The sequence below is a fragment of the Pelophylax lessonae genome (assembly GCF_965119305.1).
Source record: "Pelophylax lessonae genome assembly, chromosome: 7".
Classification (NCBI taxonomy): domain Eukaryota; kingdom Metazoa; phylum Chordata; class Amphibia; order Anura; family Ranidae; genus Pelophylax; species Pelophylax lessonae.
In genome coordinates, this window is record NC_138774.1 from 204,314,359 (window position 1) to 204,338,150 (window position 23,792).

At 42.9% G+C, this 23,792-nt stretch overlaps 1 protein-coding gene across 1 annotated transcript in view; it reads right to left on the minus strand.

Moving 5' to 3' along the window:
* Nucleotides 1–1,105: 1,105 nt before the first annotated feature.
* LOC309560300 (multidrug and toxin extrusion protein 1-like) overlaps nucleotides 1,106–23,792 on the minus strand; it is an 85,125-nt gene continuing 62,438 nt past the window's right edge. The window contains exons 12-17 of the mRNA XM_082263914.1: nucleotides 17,966–18,041; nucleotides 15,265–15,334; nucleotides 10,576–10,708; nucleotides 5,092–5,186; nucleotides 1,685–1,769; nucleotides 1,106–1,433 (exon numbers count right to left, since the gene is read on the minus strand). Of these exons, the coding sequence (XP_082120040.1) occupies nucleotides 1,228–1,433; nucleotides 1,685–1,769; nucleotides 5,092–5,186; nucleotides 10,576–10,708; nucleotides 15,265–15,334; nucleotides 17,966–18,041 (665 nt within the window). The 3' untranslated portion in view covers nucleotides 1,106–1,227. The remainder of the gene's footprint in view (nucleotides 1,434–1,684; nucleotides 1,770–5,091; nucleotides 5,187–10,575; nucleotides 10,709–15,264; nucleotides 15,335–17,965; nucleotides 18,042–23,792) is intronic.

Sequence of the window (23,792 nt, forward strand, 5' to 3'; positions counted from 1 at the left end):
GAAAGTAGTAGGTAATTAAGTGAGTGTAATCTTGGTACTGTGAATACTATAAATGTATTCCCTTATATCTGTATTACCGGTAGATGTATAATCTCCCGCTGGCTGTGCGGGAATCATGTACTGGTATACTGTACCGTAGCCTTGGCTAGGTAGTATACCGTTCTGAGCCAATCACTGTGAGCGATGTATTCTATTATTGAATGCAAAGCCTGCTCGGATTGGGGGAGTCAGAGAGAGCAACATAATTCCGCCTCTCTGACTCCGCCAATCCGAGCAGGATTTGCATTCAATAATAGAATACATCGCTCACAGTGATTGGCTTAGCGCAGTATACTGTATGTAGCCGAAGCTACAGCACATACGGTATACTGGTACAGGATTCCCACACAACCAGCTCCTTGAAAGATGATACATCTACCAGTAATACTTAGGACTTACAGTACCTTGGAGATTTATAAGAGAATACATGCAGATGAATAGGACACAGACAGCCAGGGCTTTCATAGATTACACTTACTTAATTACCTTTGGGATTTTTTTACTCGGCGTATAAGGTATATGGTGTTGCCTTGCTTTGCTTCGGAAGGGGGGTAGTCTTATACTGAGTATAGCCTAAAACCTATGTTTTAACTTAAAAAGTAGGGGGTCGTCTTATACGCCCAGTCGTCTTCTACTGTACGCTGGAAAATACGGTACATATTTTATTTCATCATTTATTTGATATGCCTGTTGTTCATTTTACATTTCATGTACATGAATTTGCAGATCTAATCTCTAGCAAGTGTGTGTGTGTGGGTCATTCTATATCTAATCCAGGTCAGTGATTGAAGGTATTGGCAAAGTAAGAGGATCAACAATAGCAAATGCTTCTTTTATGCCAAGTTTCAGCCTGTGTAGACCTGCACCGAGAGTAGATCAGCAAATCACAACCATTGCGCTGTATTACTAAGCAGGAAGTAGATCTTCCATATGTAATGAGCAAATATGGTTGCCTCCATATACACATTATCACAAACTATACTAAACATGGTAATTTTTTTTTTTTTACATTAAGTTCATCATTTTCATAACTTTCAAAGCCTGTATATTTCTTTTTGACCTATTGGTGCTACCCAAAAGCCACCAATCAGATGTAAGCCTTCGCTGGAAAGTGACGTCAATTTTAATATGGTTGCTGGCAGTAGGACAACCAAAGCTTTCCTATAGGCAGGCACTATAGTGGTGATATTACACATAGAGACGTATTAAGATCCCAATCATTAACACAGCAATGGCTGCAATAAGCACCAGACATCTCCGCACTATTAGCTCCCTTTTGGACAAAGACTTCTGATATGGCCTTTCAGATTGCATTTGCTCATCTTCTACGTTCTCAGGTGTTTCGTTAGTTTCTATATCTTTGAATATTCCCGTCTTTGATTCCTCTCTAGCATCTGTAAATAAAAATTAGCTGTTATAAATACAAGGCTTTATTGAACCTTTTTTTATGTATATATGTATAAATAAATATATATATATATATATATTTATAAATTTATGTACACATATACAGTGCCGGGACAAGATTATCCAGTGCCCGGGGCAAGGATGCCAAATTGCACCCCCTTCATTATGTGCGAGCTTTATTTTCCAAAGGTTTCTTTGGAAGGGCTGTTTAAAGGATTGTTTTTCCCATGTTGCTCACCTTTCACAGATGCCCCTTGATAAATTGTTGGGTTGCTGTTAGTGGATAATACCAGATGCTGCCTCTCCTTAGCTCGTGCCTGTGCCTGCAAGAAGAAAACATGTTTGCTGTAAACTTTACAGTGGAAACTACAGAAGTAGACAAAAATCAGTGAACAACCAATTATTTCCTGGAAACACTCTTAACCACTTGACGACTGCCTTATAGCAAAAATACTTCTACAGGGCAGCCGCTGTGCGCAGAATCACGTATATGTAAGTGATCCTGCACTTCTGGGTAGCGGGCGCGAATGCGCGCCGGTAGGGGCTTGCTTCCACTGTGATTATACCCATTGAGAGCTGATCAGCAGGTACTGTGGACTCGATGTCCCCCGGTACCTGCCTATCACTATCATTATCGGTACCTATTATTTGTGTATAATTTGTGTCGAATAAGAGACTTCAGTGGACCAGATAATAGGAGCAGGCAGTAGGGTTTGTTTACTCCATTTAGCCCAACTCCAGCCAAAGCTTTTCACTTAGTTTTGGATAGAATTGGACAATTTTGAACCCTTTTTTTATTGGTATTGCTGTATGTGTCCCTATTTGGGAGGTCTTACCTCACTCCCTTGTAGAACAGAGGGTTACATGAAATCTCTCCAACATAGACAAAAACACATTTTTTTGTAGTGTGGGGAAGGGTTAGAACTTTAGACAATGATTTTTTTTTTTTTTTTTACTGTCATGATGATAATGCAGCCCCCATTTCTTGAAAAGGTGTCACAAGAAAGTGAGTGAACAAGTGCATGACGAAAAAATGTGTTTTTGTTTCCTTTTGTTTAGATTTGTTAATCTAGGTATTTAGTTTAGTTAAGTTCGGTTGATTTGTTCAATTTGTATTCGGGATTCGTTTTATGTTTTTTTTCAAATTTTCTTTGAATATACCGATTTTTTTTTTTTTTTTTTTTTCCAATTCCAACCGTTCAAATCTAAAAATTGCGAATCAGTCGAATTGAAAACTTTAGATTTTTTTTTTATTCGAATGGGGCAAAGTGGACAAACTAAAATCTTCATCAAATGATTACAATGACTCTTTAAATCATCTTTGGCTTAACAAAAACAGAATTATTTCAAAATGGTACTCTAAAAACACAGACTTTGATTTTTGGAAATATGTTTACAGTTCAATATCGACTGGAATTCAATGTAAAATTATATTCGAATTTCAATTTGAATTTCTGAAATTCGGACGAATTTCGTTTCAATATTCGGAGCATTCGGTAAACTTAATTTATGTTGCAATTCGGGTATTTGGATATATATGAATCTCCGAATAAGGAAAAGTTTGTCCGAATATTTATTTGGAACAAAAGGAACCGCACATGTCAACAAGTGAGGCAAAATCTACCCAGTGGGATTACAAGCAGTAATAACCTAACAGCAATTTTAACCTATCCTTACTCCAACCAGAAAAAAAAAATATTGGCTGGATTTAGACTAAACCAATATCAGAACTTTACACATTAGCCAAGTTTGCTTTGTGGACTCATTCATTATTTAGTGTACATTTTTTTTTAAAATTTTGATACTTGCATAATTAAGTCCTCATTCATTTCCAGGCATTTTGTTGCTTTAAGTTCCAAAACAATCAACATCCTGGTTCCAACATGCCTGTTCACACAGTTACTGTTAGAGCTACAAGATTGTGGAATTGTCTACCACAAGAGGTGGTATCTGCAGGAAGTATGGTGGCTTTCAAAAGACTCTTAGACGTACATCTCAAGGATCAGAACATTCAGGGGTATGAGAGATGATTACGGCCACACACACCTACACAGATTGAACTGGATGGACTATTGTCTTTATTCAACTTCAACTACTATGTAACTATGTAACCTGAGCGTAGTGTTGCTTTGCGCTAGAAGCTTGTAGCTCGAAAAAGTACATGAGCTTCTTTTAAACTACAAGCTTTAAGCATTTTTGACCCCAAAAGTCTTCAATAGAAGACTTCTCTAAATTCCTTTCTTAGTAACTAGCTTTAATAACAAAAAAAATAAAAATAAAGGACCAAAGATGCTCTACTTAAGTGTACGGTTTCTACCTCATCCCTTTAAACCAGGCATATTAATTACACAGGTTCTGAGGCTGATATAATGCACATAAGGCACTACGTGAGTTTAATTACCATCTTAACCACTTGCCGACTGCCTAACGACGATTTACATCGGCAGTCAGCCCCTCACAGGCAAAGGTCTACGTCGCTAGCCTGTGAGGCTCTAGGGAGCGAGCGCGCGCCGCTGGAGGCGCGCTCCCACTCGCTCACGGACCCCCCCCCCCCCCCCCGCGCGTGTGCCCGGCGGACCCGATGTCCGCCGGGCATTCGCAATTGTCAGTTACAGCGGGAGAAAGGCAGGCGGCTAAAGTAAACAAAGCCGCCTGTCACTCTCCCCTGTGTAAGAATTGATATCATACGGTTCTGCTATGTAGGACTGTTGATCTCTGCTCTTACACCTCAAGCCACATCCAATCACAGTTAGAAGCACACCCCCAGGGACACACCTCCTTCTCAAATAAAGTTAACTCCTTCCCTGCCAGTGTAATTTTTACAGTAACAGTGCATATGTATAGCACTAATTACTGTAGCAATGTCACTGGTAACCCCAAAAGTGTCAATGTCAGTCAAGGGTCCGATCTGTCCGCCGCAATGTCGCAGTCCCGCAAAAAAAATTGCAGATCGCCGCCATTACTCGTTAAAAAAAAACAACAAAAATGACAAAAGTCTTTCCCTTAGTTAGTAAACGCAATAACTTTTGCACAAACCAATCAAAATACGCTTTTTGCAATGTTTTTTGAACAAACATATGTAGCATAAAACAAATTGGCTTAAAATGTTAAAAAAATTTTGATTTTTACATTTTTTTTGGGGAATTTCATATAAATAAATTTGAAAAATATTGTTATTTTTGCAAAATTGTCGCTCTTTTTTTGTTTATAGCGCATGATCAAAAAGTCGCACAGGTGATCAAATACCACCAAAAGAAAGCTCTGTTTGTGGGAAAAAAAGGACGTCAAATTCGTTTATGTACAGCGTCGCACGACCGGGCAATTGTCCGTTAAAGTCACGCAGTGCCGAATCGCAAAATACCCCCTGGTCAGGAAGGGGGTAAAATCTTCCGGGGCTTAAGTGGTTAAACCAGGCATATTAATTACACAGGTTCTGAGGTTGATACAATGCACATAAGGCACTACGTGAGTTTAATTCTATCTTAATCAGCCACAGAACCGTAATTAATGTGTGTCCTGGTTTAAAGGGTTGAGGTGGCACTGGCAACCCTACTCAAGTGTGAATGTAGCCTGACAGTAGTTGGAGGTCAATGGCAGTTTGCAATGCCACCACTACATCAGGAATGATAGCTAGAGAAATCTTACCTCTTGAGCGGCCTTATCCCAGTCAATCCGGAATACGAAGGTCAGGAAGCCGATACATTGAAGGAATGCACACAGGAGAGCTCCAAGCCAAAACCCTGGGTGAAAGTAAGGTCTGATTATCTGGGAACAGGCAGTGATGATGTTGGCAATACAGCTTGTGTTTTCTTCATTTCGTGCTTATTTTTTTTTATCATTTCCAGAGCTCTAGCCTCTACTAAGATCGAATTGTCTTTAAATGGCCACATAACTGGGAAAATGAGGAATCTTTTTGTGAACAAAGCTCATTTCTTCTGGTGTCCTATTCCAGCTACATGTACCACAATTGGATATTTGTTTGATATTTTAGCCAATCCCCCTCAGCATGTCTTAGTTGATCTGGTATAAACTTGGGAAGTACAGGGCCCGACCCCCATGATGCAATGAGAACATTTTTCTGCTGTATGTTAGAAGGGCACATATTGTATTTGCAGTTTTACAATATCTTCCAATACAGAAATGGCATTAATGTTACTTGCTCACACTTAGGGCATGTGTAAACGGCTGTAAGTTACATTTATTGGACCCCGGCTGGCATGAGGCTGCACTCAGCACTTCTGGAACATGCTACACCCGCATATACCTTTCATTTAACTCTACAAGCAGTACCATTTTGAAGTCTATTAGGGGTTGTCAAGCAAATGGTAGAGGGGCCGGGCACTACCAGAGGGTCATGTATCAATGCAAAAAAAGTAACAAATACAATTTTATAAATTTTTTTAATGAAAAAAAAAATGCAAAATTCCTTTAAAAACATGGGCCTGGAGGATGCCTCCAACTTGCATGTGAAGTGGTGCATCTATACAGTATTTACAATGTATACAGCAAAACTGACATTAGAAAGAAAAAAATGATAAATACTGTTTAAATTGCTGTAAAATTACATTTCCCTGTCAGCTTTGTTTTATTTTTGTAAGAAATGGCATAGGCCCCCCCCCCATATATATATAAGGGGGGACCTTTGGGGTTTGAGAGGGAAATGTAAAGCTGGATACACACTATCCAACATTTGTGGTTAGATTTCCTTCAGATTTACCTTTTCTATGTAGTTGTAGGGCCTGCCAGATTGCATACAAATTGAAAGTGTTTAGGTTTGACCTCATATTATCTGGTTTTTGGTAAGTCTAAAGCAAAAAGTCTTTAGAAAATCTTATAGTGTGTATGGCCCATAAGTACTGGCAAAGTGTTTTCTTTCTAAACTGTCACTTTTGCTGTAGTACACCCTACAGAAAAAATTAGGAAAAAAGCAAATAAAAAAATAAATAAATAAATATTAATAAAACAATTAAAGCTGAATAACTTTGCTATAACGTTGCTTAACGTGCGTTAAGCCACGTTATACGTTTTTTTTTCTTCCATTCAAAATCAATGGTTCCCTATGGGAGCCTATTGATTTGAATGGAGGTCGCACCGCAACACCGCAAGTCGGATCCGACTTGCGGGGTGACTTGCGCTGTGGGAATCTTGAGGGGGAACTCCACGCCAAAATGGGAAAAAAACGGCGTGGGGTCCCCCCCAAGGTTCCAAACCAGGCCCTTCGGGTCTGTTATGGAATTTGAGGGTAGCCCCATGCCGAAAAAACGGCGTGGGGTCCCCCCCAAAATCCATACCAGACCCTTATCCGAGCATGCAGCCTGGCAGGCCAGGAAAGGGGAGGGGACGAGCGAGCGGCCCCACCCCCCCTGGACCACACCAGGCCACATGCCCTCAACATGGGGGGGTGTTGGTGCTTTGGGGCAGGGGGAGCTCTGCACCCCCCACCTCAAAGCACCTTGCCCCCATGTTGATGAGGACAAGTGCCTCATCCCCACAACCCTGGCCGGTGGTTGTGGGGGGTCTGCGGGCAGGGGGCTCATCGGAATCTGGAAGCACCCTTTAACAAGGGGGCCCCCCAGATCCCGGACCCCCTCCCTATGTGAATGGGTATGGGGTACACTGTACCCCTACCCATTCACCCCATAAAAGGCAGTGTATGGAAATAACGACAAGAGACGTTTTGGAAAGTTTATTAAAAATCTTCATCCGACTCTTCTTGTCTTCTCCTCTCCGGGGTCTTCTCAGGGGTCTTCTGCTCTTTTGCTGTCCGCCCTTCTTGTCTTCTCCTCTCCGGGGTCTTCTGCTCTTTTGCTATCCCCCTCTTCTTGTGTTCTTCTCTCCGGGGTCTTCTGCTGTCCCCTCTTCTGCTGTCCTCCCTTCTTTTCTTCTCCTCTCCGGTCTTCTGCTCTTTTGCTGTCGGCTGTCTTCTTCCTCCGGTCCTCCTCCGACGACGTCTCCGCTGATTATGCCTATCTCCGGTCTCTGCAGCTTATTATATAGCCATTAGGGGCGTGGCCCCGATGACGTCATCGGGAGGCCCCGCCCCCTCATGTCACATATGACGTCATCTGTGACATGAGGGGGCGGGGCCTCCCGATGACGTCATCGGGGCCACGCCCCTAATGGCTATATAATAAGCTGCAGAGACCGGAGATAGGCATAATCAGCGGAGACGTCGTCGGAGGAGGACCGGAGGAAGAAGACAGCCGACAGCAAAAGAGCAGAAGACCGGAGAGGAGAAGAAAAGAAGGGAGGACAGCAGAAGAGGGGACAGCAGAAGACCCCGGAGAGAAGAACACAAGAAGAGGGGGATAGCAAAAGAGCAGAAGAACCCGGAGAGGAGAAGACAAGAAGGGCGGACAGCAAAAGAGCAGAAGACCCCTGAGAAGACCCCGGAGAGGAGAAGACAAGAAGAGTCGGATGAAGATTTTTAATAAACTTTCCAAAACGTCTCTTGTCGTTATTTCCATACACTGCCTTTTATGGGGTGAATGGGTAGGGGTACAGTGTACCCCATACCCATTCACATAGGGAGGGGGTCCGGGATCTGGGGGGCCCCCTTGTTAAAGGGTGCTTCCAGATTCCGATGAGCCCCCTGCCCGCAGACCCCCACAACCACCGGCCAGGGTTGTGGGGATGAGGCCCTTGTCCTCATCAACATGGGGGCAAGGTGCTTTGAGGTGGGGGGTGCAGAGCTCCCCCTGCCCCAAAGCACCAACACCCCCCATGTTGAGGGCATGTGGCCTGGTGTGGTCCAGGGGGGGTGGGGCCGCTCGCTCGTCCCCTCCCCTTTCCTGGCCTGCCGGGCTGCATGCTCGGATAAGGGTCTGGTATGGATTTTGGGGGGGACCCCACGCCGTCTTTTCGGCATGGGGCTACCCTCAAATTCCATAACAGACCCGAAGGGCCTGGTTTGGAACCCTGGGGGGGACCCCCACGCCGTTTTTTTCCCATTTTGGCGTGGAGTTCCCCCTCAAGATTCTCACAGCGCAAGTCGCCCCGCAAGTCGGATCCGACTTGCGGTGTTGCGGTGCGACCTCCATTCAAATCAATAGGCTCCCATAGAGAACCATTGATTTTGAATGGAAGAAAAAAAAACGCTGCTAAAAGCAACGTGGCAAAACGTGCAATAACGCCAATGGAAAAAGCTACTGAAAGCACGTTTTTACAGCTGCTTTTTCCGGCGTCAGAACTAACTTTGACGTACGTTTTTTCTAACGCCCCGTGTGCATGGGGCCTTTAGCAGCGTCAGGCGTTTTTAACGCTGTAACGCTGGTCCTCAGAACGCGCAGGTGGTGGGTTCTTGTTGCAGCCTAAAAACGCCTAAGCCACTTACAGCTCAAAAACGTCTGAGTGTGCATGAGGCCATAGAATAACATGGAGGGGCGTTTTTAGGCTGCAAAAAGAAAACGCCTGACGCTGCTTACAGCAGCGTTAAAAACGTCCCGTGTGCATGGGGCCTTAAACTCTTTTCCTTGATGAGAGTCTACTCTGGATTTTAAGGGACAGCAAAAAAAAAATATAGCCCCCCCCCCCCCATCCCCTTTGTATATGACCAGCTTAAAACATAAATCCACTTTTGTTGAGAAAAAAACATTACCCTCTGGGGGATCTATTACATTTTTAACAAACTTTGTTGCAGATACCTTTTGTTATTCTGAAGAAATCACTGTTGTTCCTCTGTGCCCCTGTACTGCAGAATCAGAGCTCTATGAGGAAAATTGCAGGGTCTGCATCCTATTGGGGGTATCTCACCAAAAATGAAATTTTTGTTGCAGGGGATGCCAAACATCTGATTTGTATCTTAAAGTGGATGTAAACCCGCTCTTATAACTTTTACCTATAGGTAAGCCTTTAGTAAGGCTTACTAAAAGGTACTGTAAATATCTCCTAAACTTGCACCGTTTAGGAGATATTTACATTTCATGCAGCCGATGACGTCATCGGCGCATGCGCTCTGAAGAAACGGCCACCTGTGCCGTTTCTTCAGAGCCCTGTGCCATGACCGGCGGCTCGGGAGTGATGTGACGCGGCTCCCGGCCAGTAGCATAGCCGGAGTCCGCAGACCAGGAAAGAAGACGGCTGTAGATGGACGTGGCCGCTAGCGGGGACGACGAGGGCTTTGTTTGGAGGTAAAGTGTAACATAATGTGCTAGTATGCAATGCATACTAGCACATTATGCAATTACTTTGCAGGGAAGAAAAAACTAAAAAAAAAGGAAGTTTACTTCCTCTTCAATGTAGACTTCTGGTAAAATCAACCAATCATACAAGCAGGAAATTATGGTTCTGGGGTGTGGTCAGTACACATTCTGTGTACAGAACACCTCCAGGTAGCCATATTGCATTGTACTTAACTGAAAATTACAAACTGCAGATTGAAAAGAAATAGTTCTTTTTAATAACTACAATATGACTTGTGTTGCATTTGCATATGCTATATTACTTTTTTTTATTATTTTTTTTTCCCCATGAAAGTGGACATGCCCTTTTAACTAAACATGCTCAGGTACGTCCCTGTCTGTGGTCCCAAAAACACAAGTCTCCGGCAACCTTAAGCTGGCCATACACGGCTTAAATTTCTATGATTCCTGTTGAAAGCTGCAGAGATTCCAGCAATGGTGGCCCCGTGAGCACTAGAAATGAGCTCAGGCATCCTCCAAACTCATCTCTATCTGAACATTGCCTGTCCTTCAGCACTTGTATGGGCATGTGTCCATCTAAGGGCAATGACATCACCAACATCGTGCTCTTTGTTTTCAAGAGCTGCGCGGCAGGGAATGCCTGCTTCACCCTGTACAGGCCATGGCACCCGTGTAGTGTTCAAATAGTTTGACAATGTATTTGGTGGGGCACAATAGTGGTGAAGGTGACTTTGACCAAATATTCACTAGTGGGGAGTCAATCACTATAATTTAATACATATGCACCAGGTGACATTTGGTGAATGTCATAATAACTGCTTTATAAATATTCGTCTTTGCACACAAAGTGGTTGTTTGTGATATTGGAGCACAGCTTGGCGTAATCCTTTAGAACTGTTCATTTTTAATTTGTAGTTGTCACATATGCGGGAACTTTAGGTTGACTGTATAATCTGACTGTAAGGTGTATGGAGAGGTAAAAACCCACCGATTATGCCAATCTTGGCTGCAAACATCAGAGAGACAGCCACCGGTAGACAGATGACATAATAGCCAACAGCGTGAAAGATGGCTCCGATCTTCTGCTTACCGGTGCCACGGAGGATTCCACCACATGTGGCCTAGAAAAAAAAAGAAATCCCGTCATGCAAAGTGAATTGACTACTCTTTGTGGAGGTGGGGGAAAGTAGTTATTTAAGTTCCAGCAGCTCCAGATCTTTCATGTGGTGCCAGAGATTAAATACTTGATAAATGGACATCATCATCTAATCGCTGAAAGGCCCTGTTCACACTGGCATTGAAAGCAGGAGTTTGAGGTCTGTTTTTACTGCTCCTCGAACTCTTATGCAATCAATAATATGGACAGCACACAGTGCTGTTCACATTATCAAAAAAAGTAATGGCCTGGATCTAAGTGGAACTAGGAGGAGGGCCAGCATGACTTGGGCGTGCAGAAGAGGCGGAGGTTTACTGGGGTGATATTTTGAAAGAGGCAGCAAGCTTACCGGATTGGAGGGTCCAGGGCAAAGGGTGTGTCCGGTATGGGGTAGAGAGGAGGGGGAAGCTTGTCGGAATTGTGACACATCAGACAGTTTTCTACCACCCTCCCTCCCTTGTTTTTGTTTGACTGGTGGGAAGCTTAAGGTTTTTCTTTTGCAGTACTAAGGGATACGAGTTGGGTTGGGGAATTGTAGTTATGTTTAGTTTGTACATGGGGTTTTTCAGGGTTTTGTTTACATTTTGTCATAGCAGGTGGCAGGGGGGTCTGTTGGGTCTTTGAAGGCGGTGCTGGTTCAAAATGGCGGAGAATTATGGGTTGGGCCCGTCTATGATATGGATGTCCCTTCCTATCAATACGTTGATAACATCTGGCTTAGAAATAGGTTGTATCTGATAGTAAGTGAGTGGTTAATTAGTCCCACGAGACGGTGTAATGGCGACTGGGGGCCTTTTATGGTGTGGCAGATACAACAGTTTTTCGGAATTAAAAAAAGATATTATTGCTAATAAAAATGTTGCGCCAATGTCAACCAATGTCAACCAAATCACACTTAAAAGGTCAAATAATTTGTAATAAAGTGCATACATAAATAATTCAATTCTTATAAAGTGCAAATAGCACCAATTATAAGTGACTGTGCAATAATACATAGACAATTACATTATGTATCCAAGTGCAAAATAGTGCAAAATAATGAAATACAATCAATTGAAAGTCCACAATGAATTTCAATAGATAAATGAATATCCAATTGAATCCGTCCCCAGGTGAGCAGAGGTGTATGAGAATTCATCCCTAACGTTAAGGAGAAATACAGGTGGCTACTTGCAGTGTATTGGTGGTGCCTTCTCATCCTGGATATCAGCTTAAATTGCCATTGTATTCCTGTCTCTGCTTGAGTTGACGCCCTGTAATTTAAGTGGTCCACTCTATCCGATAAGCCTTGAGTTTACACCGGGTGTTTTTGTCAGTTTGGTGGAGGTGCTGAAAATCATTTTAGTGTTGGAGTTATCATCACCAACCATTTATTCACATTGGATATTCATTTATCTATTGAGATTCATTGTGGACTTTCAATTGATTGCATTTTAATATTCATTATTTTGCACTATTTTGCACTTGGATGCATAATGTAATTGTCTATGTATTATTGCACAGTCACTTATAATTGGTGTTATTTGCACTTTATAAGAATTTAATTATTTATGTATGCACTTTATTACAAGTTGTTTGACCTTTCAAGTGTGATTTGGTTGAGCGCAACATTTTTTTTTAGCAATAATATCTTAATTCATTTCACGTTTTTACGGTCTTGTTATGGCTCCTGATTAGGTTTTTTATACCTACACTTTATTGTATAATTTATATTAATTTATTCACCTATATTAAAAATTCCTTTGCGCTGGTTCTGTTGGTGATTAGCACCATCTTTTTTCCCAGTTTTTCGGAATTATATCAACCTTCAAAGACCTTAGACCTGGCTGGATTAATCTGACTGTGTTAATGGTTATGTATTCATTGTAAAATATGCATTGAGTTTGTTTTCTTTAACACTGTATTGCATTGGTTTTTTAATAAAAAGGCTGCTATGGCCATTCGACTCCAAAGAAGTAACGCGTTGTCTGGTCAATTTAGGTGGTAAAAGGGAGGTTTCTTGTTCTATGGTTAATACCTTATTTTACCTGAGCCTCGGCACTCTGCAGGTCCATCATTCAAGAAACGTTAGCGCTGCCTTGCTTTGCATGTCGAGTTTGAAAGAAGTTGAAGCATCTTAACTCCTTCTATTCAAGTCTATGCTAACCTACCATAAACGCTCTGGCACACATTTACAGCACGTTTGCTGGGCATTAGGCCATGTTCTCAACAGGCAAAAAAAAAACTAGGCATCCCAGGTGTGTTTTTAACGCACCTTTAACGTGCGGCAAATGTGCATACAGCGTTTGGAGAGCGTTTTTAATGCAAACTCAATGAGCAACTCGCATTAACACTATAGTTGTGTTTATTAAGGGTTAGTATTTTGAGCAAGTGTGAGCAAGGACAAAGTGAGATTCACATTTATAGGGGACTGAGGATACAAGGCTTTATCTATATGTGTATGATCCAGTGTTACTTGCAGTGAGGTGCAAAGCAGGAGGAGGAGGCAGCATATTGTATGTGCACATTTTTTACATCTCAGGGACTGTTAGAGACCTATACACCCCAAAAATGGTAAAACTTCACATACAGATAAGACCACCGTTCTGTCTCCATGGGGAGCAATTGCAGGTGGCCGGCAGACATCATGTTCGTCGGACCCGCTGATTAGCTCCCCCTCTGGCCAATCAGTGCGAGAGCGTGCCCCCACTATCTGTTACACGAAGTACAGGTACGTTGTTTTGCGTAAAAGAGCCGACCTGACACAGTAAAACTACGGTGGCAGGTCGGCAAGTGGTTAAAGGAACAATTTAGATCTTAAAGTATAACTAAAGGAAAAACGTTTTTTAAAGTTTTTAAAGTCGAGAGGGATTAGAGCACCTGCCAGGTTTTTATTGCTGTATGTGCCCGTTAGGGAGATTCACCCTCTCTCTTTGTCCTTTTTACCATTATCATTGAAAGTGAAAGTAAAAGAAAGTCCCCAAAAATTTGGGTTGTCCCCAGAAAAATAATAGAGAGGAAATCTTCCAATGGGGACACTATTTCTGGTGACCTGGGGGTCCACAAGGAATTCCTTTCATTTGCAGGGATTTTCTCTCACTTTCAATGAAAAAAAACGGAGGGACAAACACCAAAATTTTTTTTCGTCCGTCCCCTGACGACCGATTTTCGTTTAATGTGTATGCAGTACGTCTGTGAAAAATCGGATACGAAAGACCGCGCATGATCTGAAGTTGCTGACAACCCGGAAGTCTAGGAACAAATGTGCCAAAAAAAAAGATAAATTGGACGAGAAATTTCGTGAACATTTATGCACTGTCGACTAAAAACGGTAATGAACGCTGAGAAGACAGAGAAAAATCAGAGGATATTTCGTCCGATTTTCGTCAAGTGTGTACGGCCCTTTAGGCTTCAGGAACACAGGACGTTTGAAAACCTCTTCTAAACGCTGGAATATGACCGCTAGTAAGCGTTGTTTAAAAACGTCTGTTTTTCTACTTTTACATGCCGCGTTTAACGGCGTTCATGAGCATTTTCGTTTCGAATATTTTTTTCCCATAATACAGATTGTACTGATCAGTATACCCTCCCAAATGCCTACAATTCTCTCTCTCTCGTTAAGATGCGTTTGCACGCTGTTAGGCCTCATGTACACTGCTACTTGTAAACGGACGTTTAGGAGCAGTTTGATGTTTTTTTCAGAAGCCCCTGAACTCTCCTCTGTAATCTCAACTGTCCATGTACACTGAGTTGTTTACAGTCATTTAGAGGCAGTTGAGTGTAGTGTCGTTTTTTGGAAAGCAATTATTTGCGTTCAGGACGTTCAGAATGTGTGTTTACTGGCGTTTCAAACGCCAAACGCAGCTAAACGCTGCTAAACGTGGTGAAACAAAGCTACCTGCGTTTAGCGCTTGCGCTTATACTGTTTATAAGGGGAAGGATTTTTTTACCTCTAAAAAGATCTGAGCGCAAACGCCGCTAAACGCGGCATGCAAACACGACACAACGGACGTTTTAAACATCGTTTACATAGCTGTTAAGTTCCAGCGATCAAAGGAGGTTTTTAAACGTCCTGTGTACATTAAGCCTTACAACCATTTGGCATTTTAAATGCCAATAAACTTCTGTCTGAACGCATTTTTTTGCTTTCCAAAAAATGCCACTAAACTCAATTGCCTCTAAACAAAACATCTCTGTGTACACAGACAGATAAGATAACATAGAGGAGAGTTCAGGGGCTGCTAGAAAAAAAAACGCCCAACTGCTCCTAAACGTCCGTTTATCAGCAGCAGTGTACATGTACATGTATACTCTATCCAAAATGAAAAAGAAAAAGTTTTTCCCATAGTTCCACTTTAGTAGCACTTTAGTGAAATTTTCTTGGAGTCACATATTGGTTTTATTTTTAATCCTGAGACTCTAGAAGACATGGCATGAGAGATATGAGAAAAGGTAGTAGCCTCTTTGCAAACTACCACAGATTGGTTTTCGTGTTAAAGGTTGTTTTGCTTTAAGTAGTTGGCAGGTATATAAAACTCTTACCACGCATCCATCGAACAAGTGAGCCCCAGCGTACACAGGCAGAACATAGCTGACCAGTTCCACAATTCCCCTTGAAGAGAAGAGAAAATGTAAGGTTTGATCAAATGATGACTGAAAGATGAGCCAATACATTCCTAGGAGGCCTAACAATTGTTTTAGCCCTTGATGCACCTGGTGTAAAATTTTTATAGAAAACTTACTAATAACACTGGCAGCGCATTGACTCAATGGCTACCACTGGATTCTGAACTCAGCTCCTCCAGGGTTCTCTCTGTAAGGAGCACATTGACTCGATGATCACCACTGTGACGTTATAGTGCTGGGATTCTGAGCTCAATTCCTCCACTTTTAATGGAAGCTTTTCATGAGCGAAACACCGAATTTCCATTGCAGTTCTCTCCTTCTGGAAATGCTACCTATCATGCTGGACCTCTGGCTTCAATATTTTAAATCCCTACCAGTTCTTACTTTGACTTTCCTGATCCGCATACTTGTTCCAGATCAGTAAAGCCAGACACGTGACAGCCAGGCTGTTGAAGAATTTCGAATGTCAGCAATGGCAGCTCTTAACCACTTTACCACCGGAGGATTTTGCTGTCTTACGTCCAGGCCACTTTTTGCGATTCGGCACTGTGCGACTTTAACTGACAATTGCGCGGTCGTGCAACGCCGTACCCAAACGAAATTTACGTCCTTTTTTTCCCACAAACAGAGCTTTCTTTTGGTGGTATTTGATCATCTGTGCGATTTTTACTTTTTGCGCTATAAACAAAAAAAGAGCGTACATTTTGAAAAAATAACAATATTTTTCAAATTTTTTATATGAAATTCCCCCCCCCCCCAAAAAAATGTAAAAATCTAAATTTTTTTAAATTTTTGTCCAATTTGTTTTCTGCTACCTATGTTTGGTAAAAAAAAATCACAATAAGCGTATTTTGATTGGTTTGCGCAAAAGTTATTGCATTTACTAACTAAGGGAAAGATTTCTGTCATTTTTGGTGTTTTTTTTGTTTTTAACGAGTAATGGCGACGATCTGCGATTTTTTTTTTGCGGGACTGCGACATTGCGGCGGACAGATCGGACCCTTGACTGACATTTTTGACACTTTTGGGGGTACCAGTGATATTACTACAGTAATCAGTGCTGTACATATGCACTGTTGCTGTAAAAATGACACTGGCAGGGAAGGGGTTAATTTTATTGGAGAGGGAGGGGTTAATGTATGCCTGGTGCTTACTAACGTGTGTGGGGGGAGGTGACTGAGTGACACAGGGACAGATCGCAGGTTCAGCTATGCTGAACCCTGCAATCTGACCCTGCCTGTCACTTAGGAGATCCGCCCGCTTTGTTTACACAAGCGGGCGGATCTCCAGACTCGATTCCCCGACGATCGGGGAAGAGCGGCGGTGATCACCGCCGCTCCTCCCCTGGCCCGACTCCCGCTGTGACTGAAAACAGTGGGAGCGAGCCTCCGGTGGCGCGCGTGCGCCGCCCACAAGGGGAGGAGTCCAGCGACGTAGGTCTACGTCGCTGGACGGGAACGAGCCACTTTACCACAGTACAGTCAACTTGACTGGTCGGCAAGTGGTTAAGGACCCTAAAATCACTTTAGGGAGACAGAATTAGACCCTATTGTTCAAGCTGAGTCATTCTGCCATGCATTCTGTTAGAAATATAGAGAGGATTCTACTGAAAATTTGCACCAGAACCTGGTACCTTTGATAGTGCCTGTAGACCAGGACTTGACAAATTTGCCAGCCAGAAGCCAGTTTGTGCTTGGGCACGACAAAGTTAGGAGCCAGTTTGTGCTTGGGCATGACATATGCACGGTGATAAGGGGTATGGGGGGGGGGGACTTTATGCAATGCAGCGGGAGGCATGTGGACCAACCCCAGTAGGACAGAGGCCCAAGGCAGAAAAGCAGCATCACAGCATGTCCATCACCTGGCCACCATATGCATGAAATGGGAATTGGCTCACTAGGGAAGGACAGTGCAGCAAGGTGGGGGTGATGGTGGGGACGATTCTAATGCCACCTTAGCCTGTGGCAGGACAGGGAGAAACAGAAGAGATTGCAAAAACTGAAGACTGAAGACAAAACAGTTTTTCCCTCTTTGTGGGGGAAGGGGTGGGAAAAGGGAACCAAAGCTGTTCCAGCAAGCTGCCCCACACTCCCTGTCTGGTAAGGAAAGGGCACCAAATCAAGTCCGCAACACCTTTAACTGCAACCCAGCTGTCAAGCTGGAAAGGAGATTTCGGAGGTGGGTGGGCAGTGAGAGCAGGCAAGGGAAGCCCTTTGTGCTGTCAGTGACTGCTTGTTGCAGCCCGCCCACCAGAGAAGGGCGCCGGTTCCCCATAAAATTTAAGCCTTGGAAGGGCAATGCCCACCGTCAAGATACTGAGCACTGTATCCAGTAGGTGGCAAAGCCACAGTCTTAATTACTGGCCAGCCCAACCTAAGTCCACCCACCCCCGGGGGGGGGGTCACATGGGGACACCGAATCCAGACAAGACCCCTGTTGCAGTGCAGCCCAGGTGCCAGGACGCTATTTCTAGTAGCCATGGCGACCTGGGGCCTGGGGATTGTCAAGCCCTAGATATAACAGTCTTTGAGCTACCCTGACCCTGGGGTAATGAATGTGAACAATATACACATGAAAAGGTAAATACTGAAGGAAAATACACCAAAATATTACTTACTGATCTGTGGTGTAAACATAGGCGATGACATCCTTTAGGCTGATGAGCAGAATGCAGCAAGTCAAAGCACAGCCCTCTGCAGGAGGACAAAAAACGAAACACAATTTTATAAGAATTGGGAAGGCTTAAAACTTGTAATATTTTATTCCTTGATATGCCTATCTGCCACTGACAACTGTTCAACCCTTAAGGTCTATCTCCAGAGAAAAGGAAAAAAAAAGGAAAAAAAGCTCCTTTAAAGAGCACTGCCCCCCCCCCCCCCTTGCTTGGCAGCCAGGACTCTCCTCTACTTCCCAATGCTCCAGCAGTGGACTGTCTCTCGGTGTTCTCACATCCAATGCAAAGCTATGGGCTTTGCATTGCACTTGATAATGTCAGAGGACCCGTGACTGCCAAAACATATGGGGAAAGAAGGCTGCAGAAACTGGTCTTACAGCCTGGAGGGAGCCTGTGGAAGCAGCGGATCAGGATTGTGGCCCCTAGATCTAAATAGCATTTAACCCTTTGCAGTGCAGTGCCAGCCCCATTTTCCTTTCCCTGGAGTTGAGAGTTAACTTTTTTAGGCCATCGCAGGTACAGAAAAAAGGGGAATTTTTTTCCCAAATTAAACTATTTAAAATTAAAACAAACAAATGTTGCTTTAATGGGTGCTGGACAGAACATTATGTAAGCGGAAATCCCTCCAACACAGATAAAGAAGAGAAATCTCCTCAACTAGGGCATCAACAGCATTTAAAACTTTACAAAAGTTATAACTCTCCTTTTCTACTCTATGCAAAACTAAGGGACAATTTACAATGCCTTACCACAACCGTACCACTAATTGAAAAAAAAGAACATTTATAAAGCACGGTGCTACTGTATGTACCTAATAAATATAACTTTCGGAGTCTGAAGCAGGTTGAGCACTATTAAAATGAATAAAGTCTCTCTCCTGGCCACTCCTGGCCCAGTTTACTTAAAGTGACTGCTTCAACCTTCTCTCTGATACATGGTGCTGATGGTAAGGGATTTGCGCCCCCTGGCCTCTCTTTTGGAAGACTCTGCCTATTCTCCCAGTCATTGGCTCACCTATTTGAAACTCAGATTTCTACCGATCTTTGAACCACAGAGGACCCCCCTACATAGAGCCATAACACAGAGAGAACTCTCCATCCAGACATTCTAAACCCCCCTGCTATCCTACACTGCTCCCTGGCTCCTCTTATTACATACAGTGGAGATCGAAAGTTTGGGCACCCCAGGTAAAAATTTGTATTAATGTGCATAAAGAAGCCAAGGAAAGATGGAAAAATCACCAAAATGCATCAAATTACAGATTAGACATTCTTATAATATGTCAACAAAAGTTAGATTTTATTTCCATCATTTACACTTTCAAAATAACAGAAAATAAAAAAATGGCGTCTGCAAAAGTTTGGGCACCCTGCAGAGTTAATATCTTGTACTGCCCCCTTTGGCAAGTATCACAGCTTGTAAACGCTTTTTGTAGCCAATTCTTGTTTGAGGTATCTTTGCCCATTCTTCCTTACAAAAGTCTTCCAGTTTTTTGAGATTTCTGTCTGTCACGCACTGCTCTTTTAAGGTCTGTCCATAGATTTTCAATTATGTTGAGGTCAGGAGATTGTGAAGGCCATGGCAAAACCTTCAGTTTACGCCTCTTGATGTAATCCCCCGTGGATTTCAAGGTGTGTTTAGGATCATTATCCATTTGTAGAAGCCATCCTCTCTTTAACTTCAGCTTTTTCACAGATGACATCACGTTACCATCCAAAATTTGCTGAAATTTTATTGAATCCATTTTTCCTTCTACTTGTGAGATGTTACCTGTGCCACTGGCTGCAATACAACCCCAAAGCATGATTGATCCACCCCCATGCTTAACAGTTGGACAGAGGTTCTTTTCATTAAATTCTGTGCCCCTTCTTCTCCAAACGTACCTTTGCTCATTCCGGCCAAAAAGTAAAATTTTAACCTCATCGGTCCACAGAACTTGTTTCCAAAATGCATCAGGCTTGTCTATATGTTCATTTGCAAAGTTCAAACGCTGATTTTTGTGGTGATGACTATTCCATGAAGACCATATTTGTACAAGTATCTCTTTATAGTGGAATAGTGTACCACAACTCCAGTGTCTGCCAGATCTTTCTGGAGGGATCGTGCAGTCAAACATGGGTTTTGAATTGTTTTTCTCACAATCCTGTGAGCTGTTCTGTCTGATATTTTTCTTGATCTTCCAGATCTTGCTTTAACTTCCACTGTTCCTGATGACTGCCATTTCTTAATTACATTCCAAACAGAGGATATTGACATCTGAAAACGCTTTGCTATCTTCTTATAGCCTTCTCCAGCTTTGTGAGCGTCAACTATTTTCAGTTTAAGTTTTCTAGACAACTGCTTAGTGTAACGCTCCTGCGTTTTTAGTATAGGCTGGATTTGCAGCTGCAAAATCTCCACTCAGTAGTCAGGTAGAGATGTGTTGAATACCAGATCCAACTCTCCAGGACTCATCACCGTGGGCCTGTCAGCTTCAACATACAGATATATACACACTCAATGAGATGTTCCTGGAGTGATAGGATGTATATGATAGTATGAAGGTGATGTGCTGAAGGGACAGGTGTGAACAGTGACAAGGATGGTAATCACTTGATAGGTTTGTATAGGAGAGTTCAAGATGGTATTTAGGAATGCAGATAGGTTAGTATTGAGTATGCTAACAGGTGGTGAGGACAGCAGATGACAAATACAGGATAGAGTAACCCAGTGCAAGGATAGATAGTAGTAGACAGGAGAGCTAGCAATCTATGCAGCAGTGCAGATGATAGATGGTAGTAGGCTCAAGAGCTAGCAATCTATGTAACAGTGCAGATGATAGGATAGTATGGATAGGTAGTAACAGTCCTTAAAGTGCATAGGTAGATAGTGCAAATAAGGTTATGGAGGGTTCCCCTGTGGGGTACTTATCACTTGTAATGTTAGTAGTTTAGAGAGGTCCAGTAGATAAGGAATGATCCGGTAGCGAGATACAGGGATCAGTAGCGAGGTTCCGGTCTGCTCCAGGTAAAGGGAATAGCTGGAGGTTCCGATCGAGAGACAGGCTTGAAAGCATGTGGATAGCAAGGCAGGTTGAACGAACGATGTGAGTGAGACCGCCGGCGGTTGAAATAGCCGCTCTGCAGCGCTCAGCAGTGACCTCATCGTTCTTAAAGGTATATGCGTACCACCTGAAGAGAAAGGTGGGACGCATTACAGAGAAAAGTGGTGATTAAGGGTACCGGAGGTACCAGAATCTTACACTTAGAAGATACATGGTCCTGATTGTTGGGGCAAGGTCAGATGAGTCTGGGCATTTAAAACCTTTGAGATTGACATCACCTGGTCTTCCCAGACGATGATTGAGAACAATCCATGACACTGGCAGGTCTCAGCCTGGCAAAGGGGGCAGTGCATGCTATAAATTCTGCAGGATGCCCAAACTTTTGCAGATGCCATTTTTTTGTTTTCTGTAATTTTGAAAGTTTCAATGATGGAAATAAAATCTAACTTTTGTAGACATATTATAAGAATGTCTAATCTGTAATTTGATGCCTTTTGGAGATTTTTTCATCTTTCCTTGGCTTCTTTATGCACATTAACACAAATTTTTTTGGAATTGAGGTGGAGCCTCTCTGTTAATGTTCTCTCTGTGTTTTATTCTGACACGTAAGTTCTCCATGACTAGCCGTTTGTATACGTAAAGAGCATTACATTTCTTTCCAGGTGGCATCCATATTCATTAGGCTGCATTCCATTTTCCCTCAAGTCCCTGACATCTGTTCTAGGTGTACACCCCACCCAGAAACGTTACACATTTGATGGGTATGTCCTCAACTCACTTCACTTTAGTCTGCTGTTGTTCAATATGTATGACCACCTTACAACCAAGGTTCAACATACTTTACAACTCACACTTCTTTCTATTTTTCAAGGCAAAAAAGCGACTTCCAAGAAAAACCTTCTCTACTTCTTTTTAAAGGCTGCCAGGGCAGTTATACCCAAACATTGAAGGTCCACTACCCCTCCTTTCAGTCAGGAGTGGGTGGATGAGATGACATTTCTGAAAAGCATGAAGGAACTAACAATGAATTTATATGATAGCCATACCCAGTTCCAAGATATTGGCAGACTCTAGATGTGTTACTACTATAGGTTTAAAACTTCTACAGCTCCAATCCCAAAGATGGAAGCCCCATCAAGTTGGTGGTGGTGAAAACGACTCCATAATACATTCCTCATTCTGGGTGTGTGTTTCCTCTCTGACCCATGCTTTCTCCTATTTATACTTACTGTGCTCCCTTTCCTCGGATTTCTTTTAACCTGGCTATACACTAGTAGAATTACAATCAAAATTTTTGGTTTAATAACTGTTTGATTTTCTAATCGTTGATGGGGTCAGACTGACATTCGTATTTGACCACAGTAACAAGAAAATTTATAGGGGCAGGATGGAAATTTTTTCTTGAACAAATTCATTTCTAACAGGGAATAAGGTTTCATTCAGGAAAGTCCATTCATTCCAAAATTGAATATTAAAGAGGAAGTAAACCCTCCTCTACAACTTGTACCTATAGGTAAGCCTATGATAAGGCTTACCTATAGGTACTGTAAATATCTCCTAAACATGTACCGTTTAGGAGATATTTACCTTACATGTCGCCAGTGACGTCACTGGCGCATGCGCTCTGAAGGAACGGCCGATCGTGCCGTTCCTTCAGAGCCCCGTGCCGTGACTGTCGGCTCTAGCGCGCGTTCGCGGGAGTGACGTCACCGCGGCTCCGGCCAATCAGATGGCCGGATGCCGCGATCCCGGAAGACGGGCGACTAGACATGTCGCCCGTCATAGAGGTGAGTGAGCGGCCCGGCGGGGGCTCGTTCTGAGGTAAGTATTGCATAATGAGCTAATATGCGATGCATACTAGCTCATTATGTCTTTCTTTTGCAGGGTGTAAAAAAAAAAAAAAAACTCAAACGAGTTTACAAACTCTTTAAAAACAAATTACATTTTGAAGTACTTTTGAGCAACAATCGTCATGTCCTCAACTGTACTCAGAATTTTTAGTACGAATGTTTGTACTAATTTAGGTATTAACGTTTGTTCGAAAATCTACTAGTGGGGCCAGCTTTACTCTCTGCTTCTTTTTTTTTATCTTATGCACCAGACAGTAGGGGGAAGATTTACTAAAACTGGTGCACTCAGAATCTGGAGCAGCTGTGCATGGTAGCCAATCAGCTTCTAACTTCAGCTTGTTCATTTAGTGTTGGTTCACACTATTCCGACTCGAAGTCGCCCTGACTCTGGGCGACTAATGAAGTCGCCCGTGCGGCGCGACTTTGGCGCGGCTTGCAACGACTTCACATAATGGAAGTCAATGCAAGTCACTCTGACTTTGCAAAAAAAAGGTGCAGGAACCTTTTTCTAAGTCGGAGCGACTTGAGTCGCTCCTATTAGAACGGTTCCATTGCACAGCATGGACTGCTACTCGTCAGGCGACCAAGTCACCTGACAAGTCGGGACAGTGTGAACCGGCACTTAGGCTTTGGCAATAAAACCTGGAACCTGATTGGTTTCTATGCAGAGCTGCACCAGATTTTGCACTCTCCAGTTTTAGTAAATAATCCCCTAGGTGCCACCTCCGTATTTAATCCCTACAGGTAATGTCCCAAATTCGTTTTTCATACCTGTCTGATATGGTGAGTTATTGCCTGCCTAATTTTCTGCCAGGTTTTATTAACCTCTTATTATGGGGTGATGCCTATACTCTGTTCAGGTGTTTTTTCTGTGCTT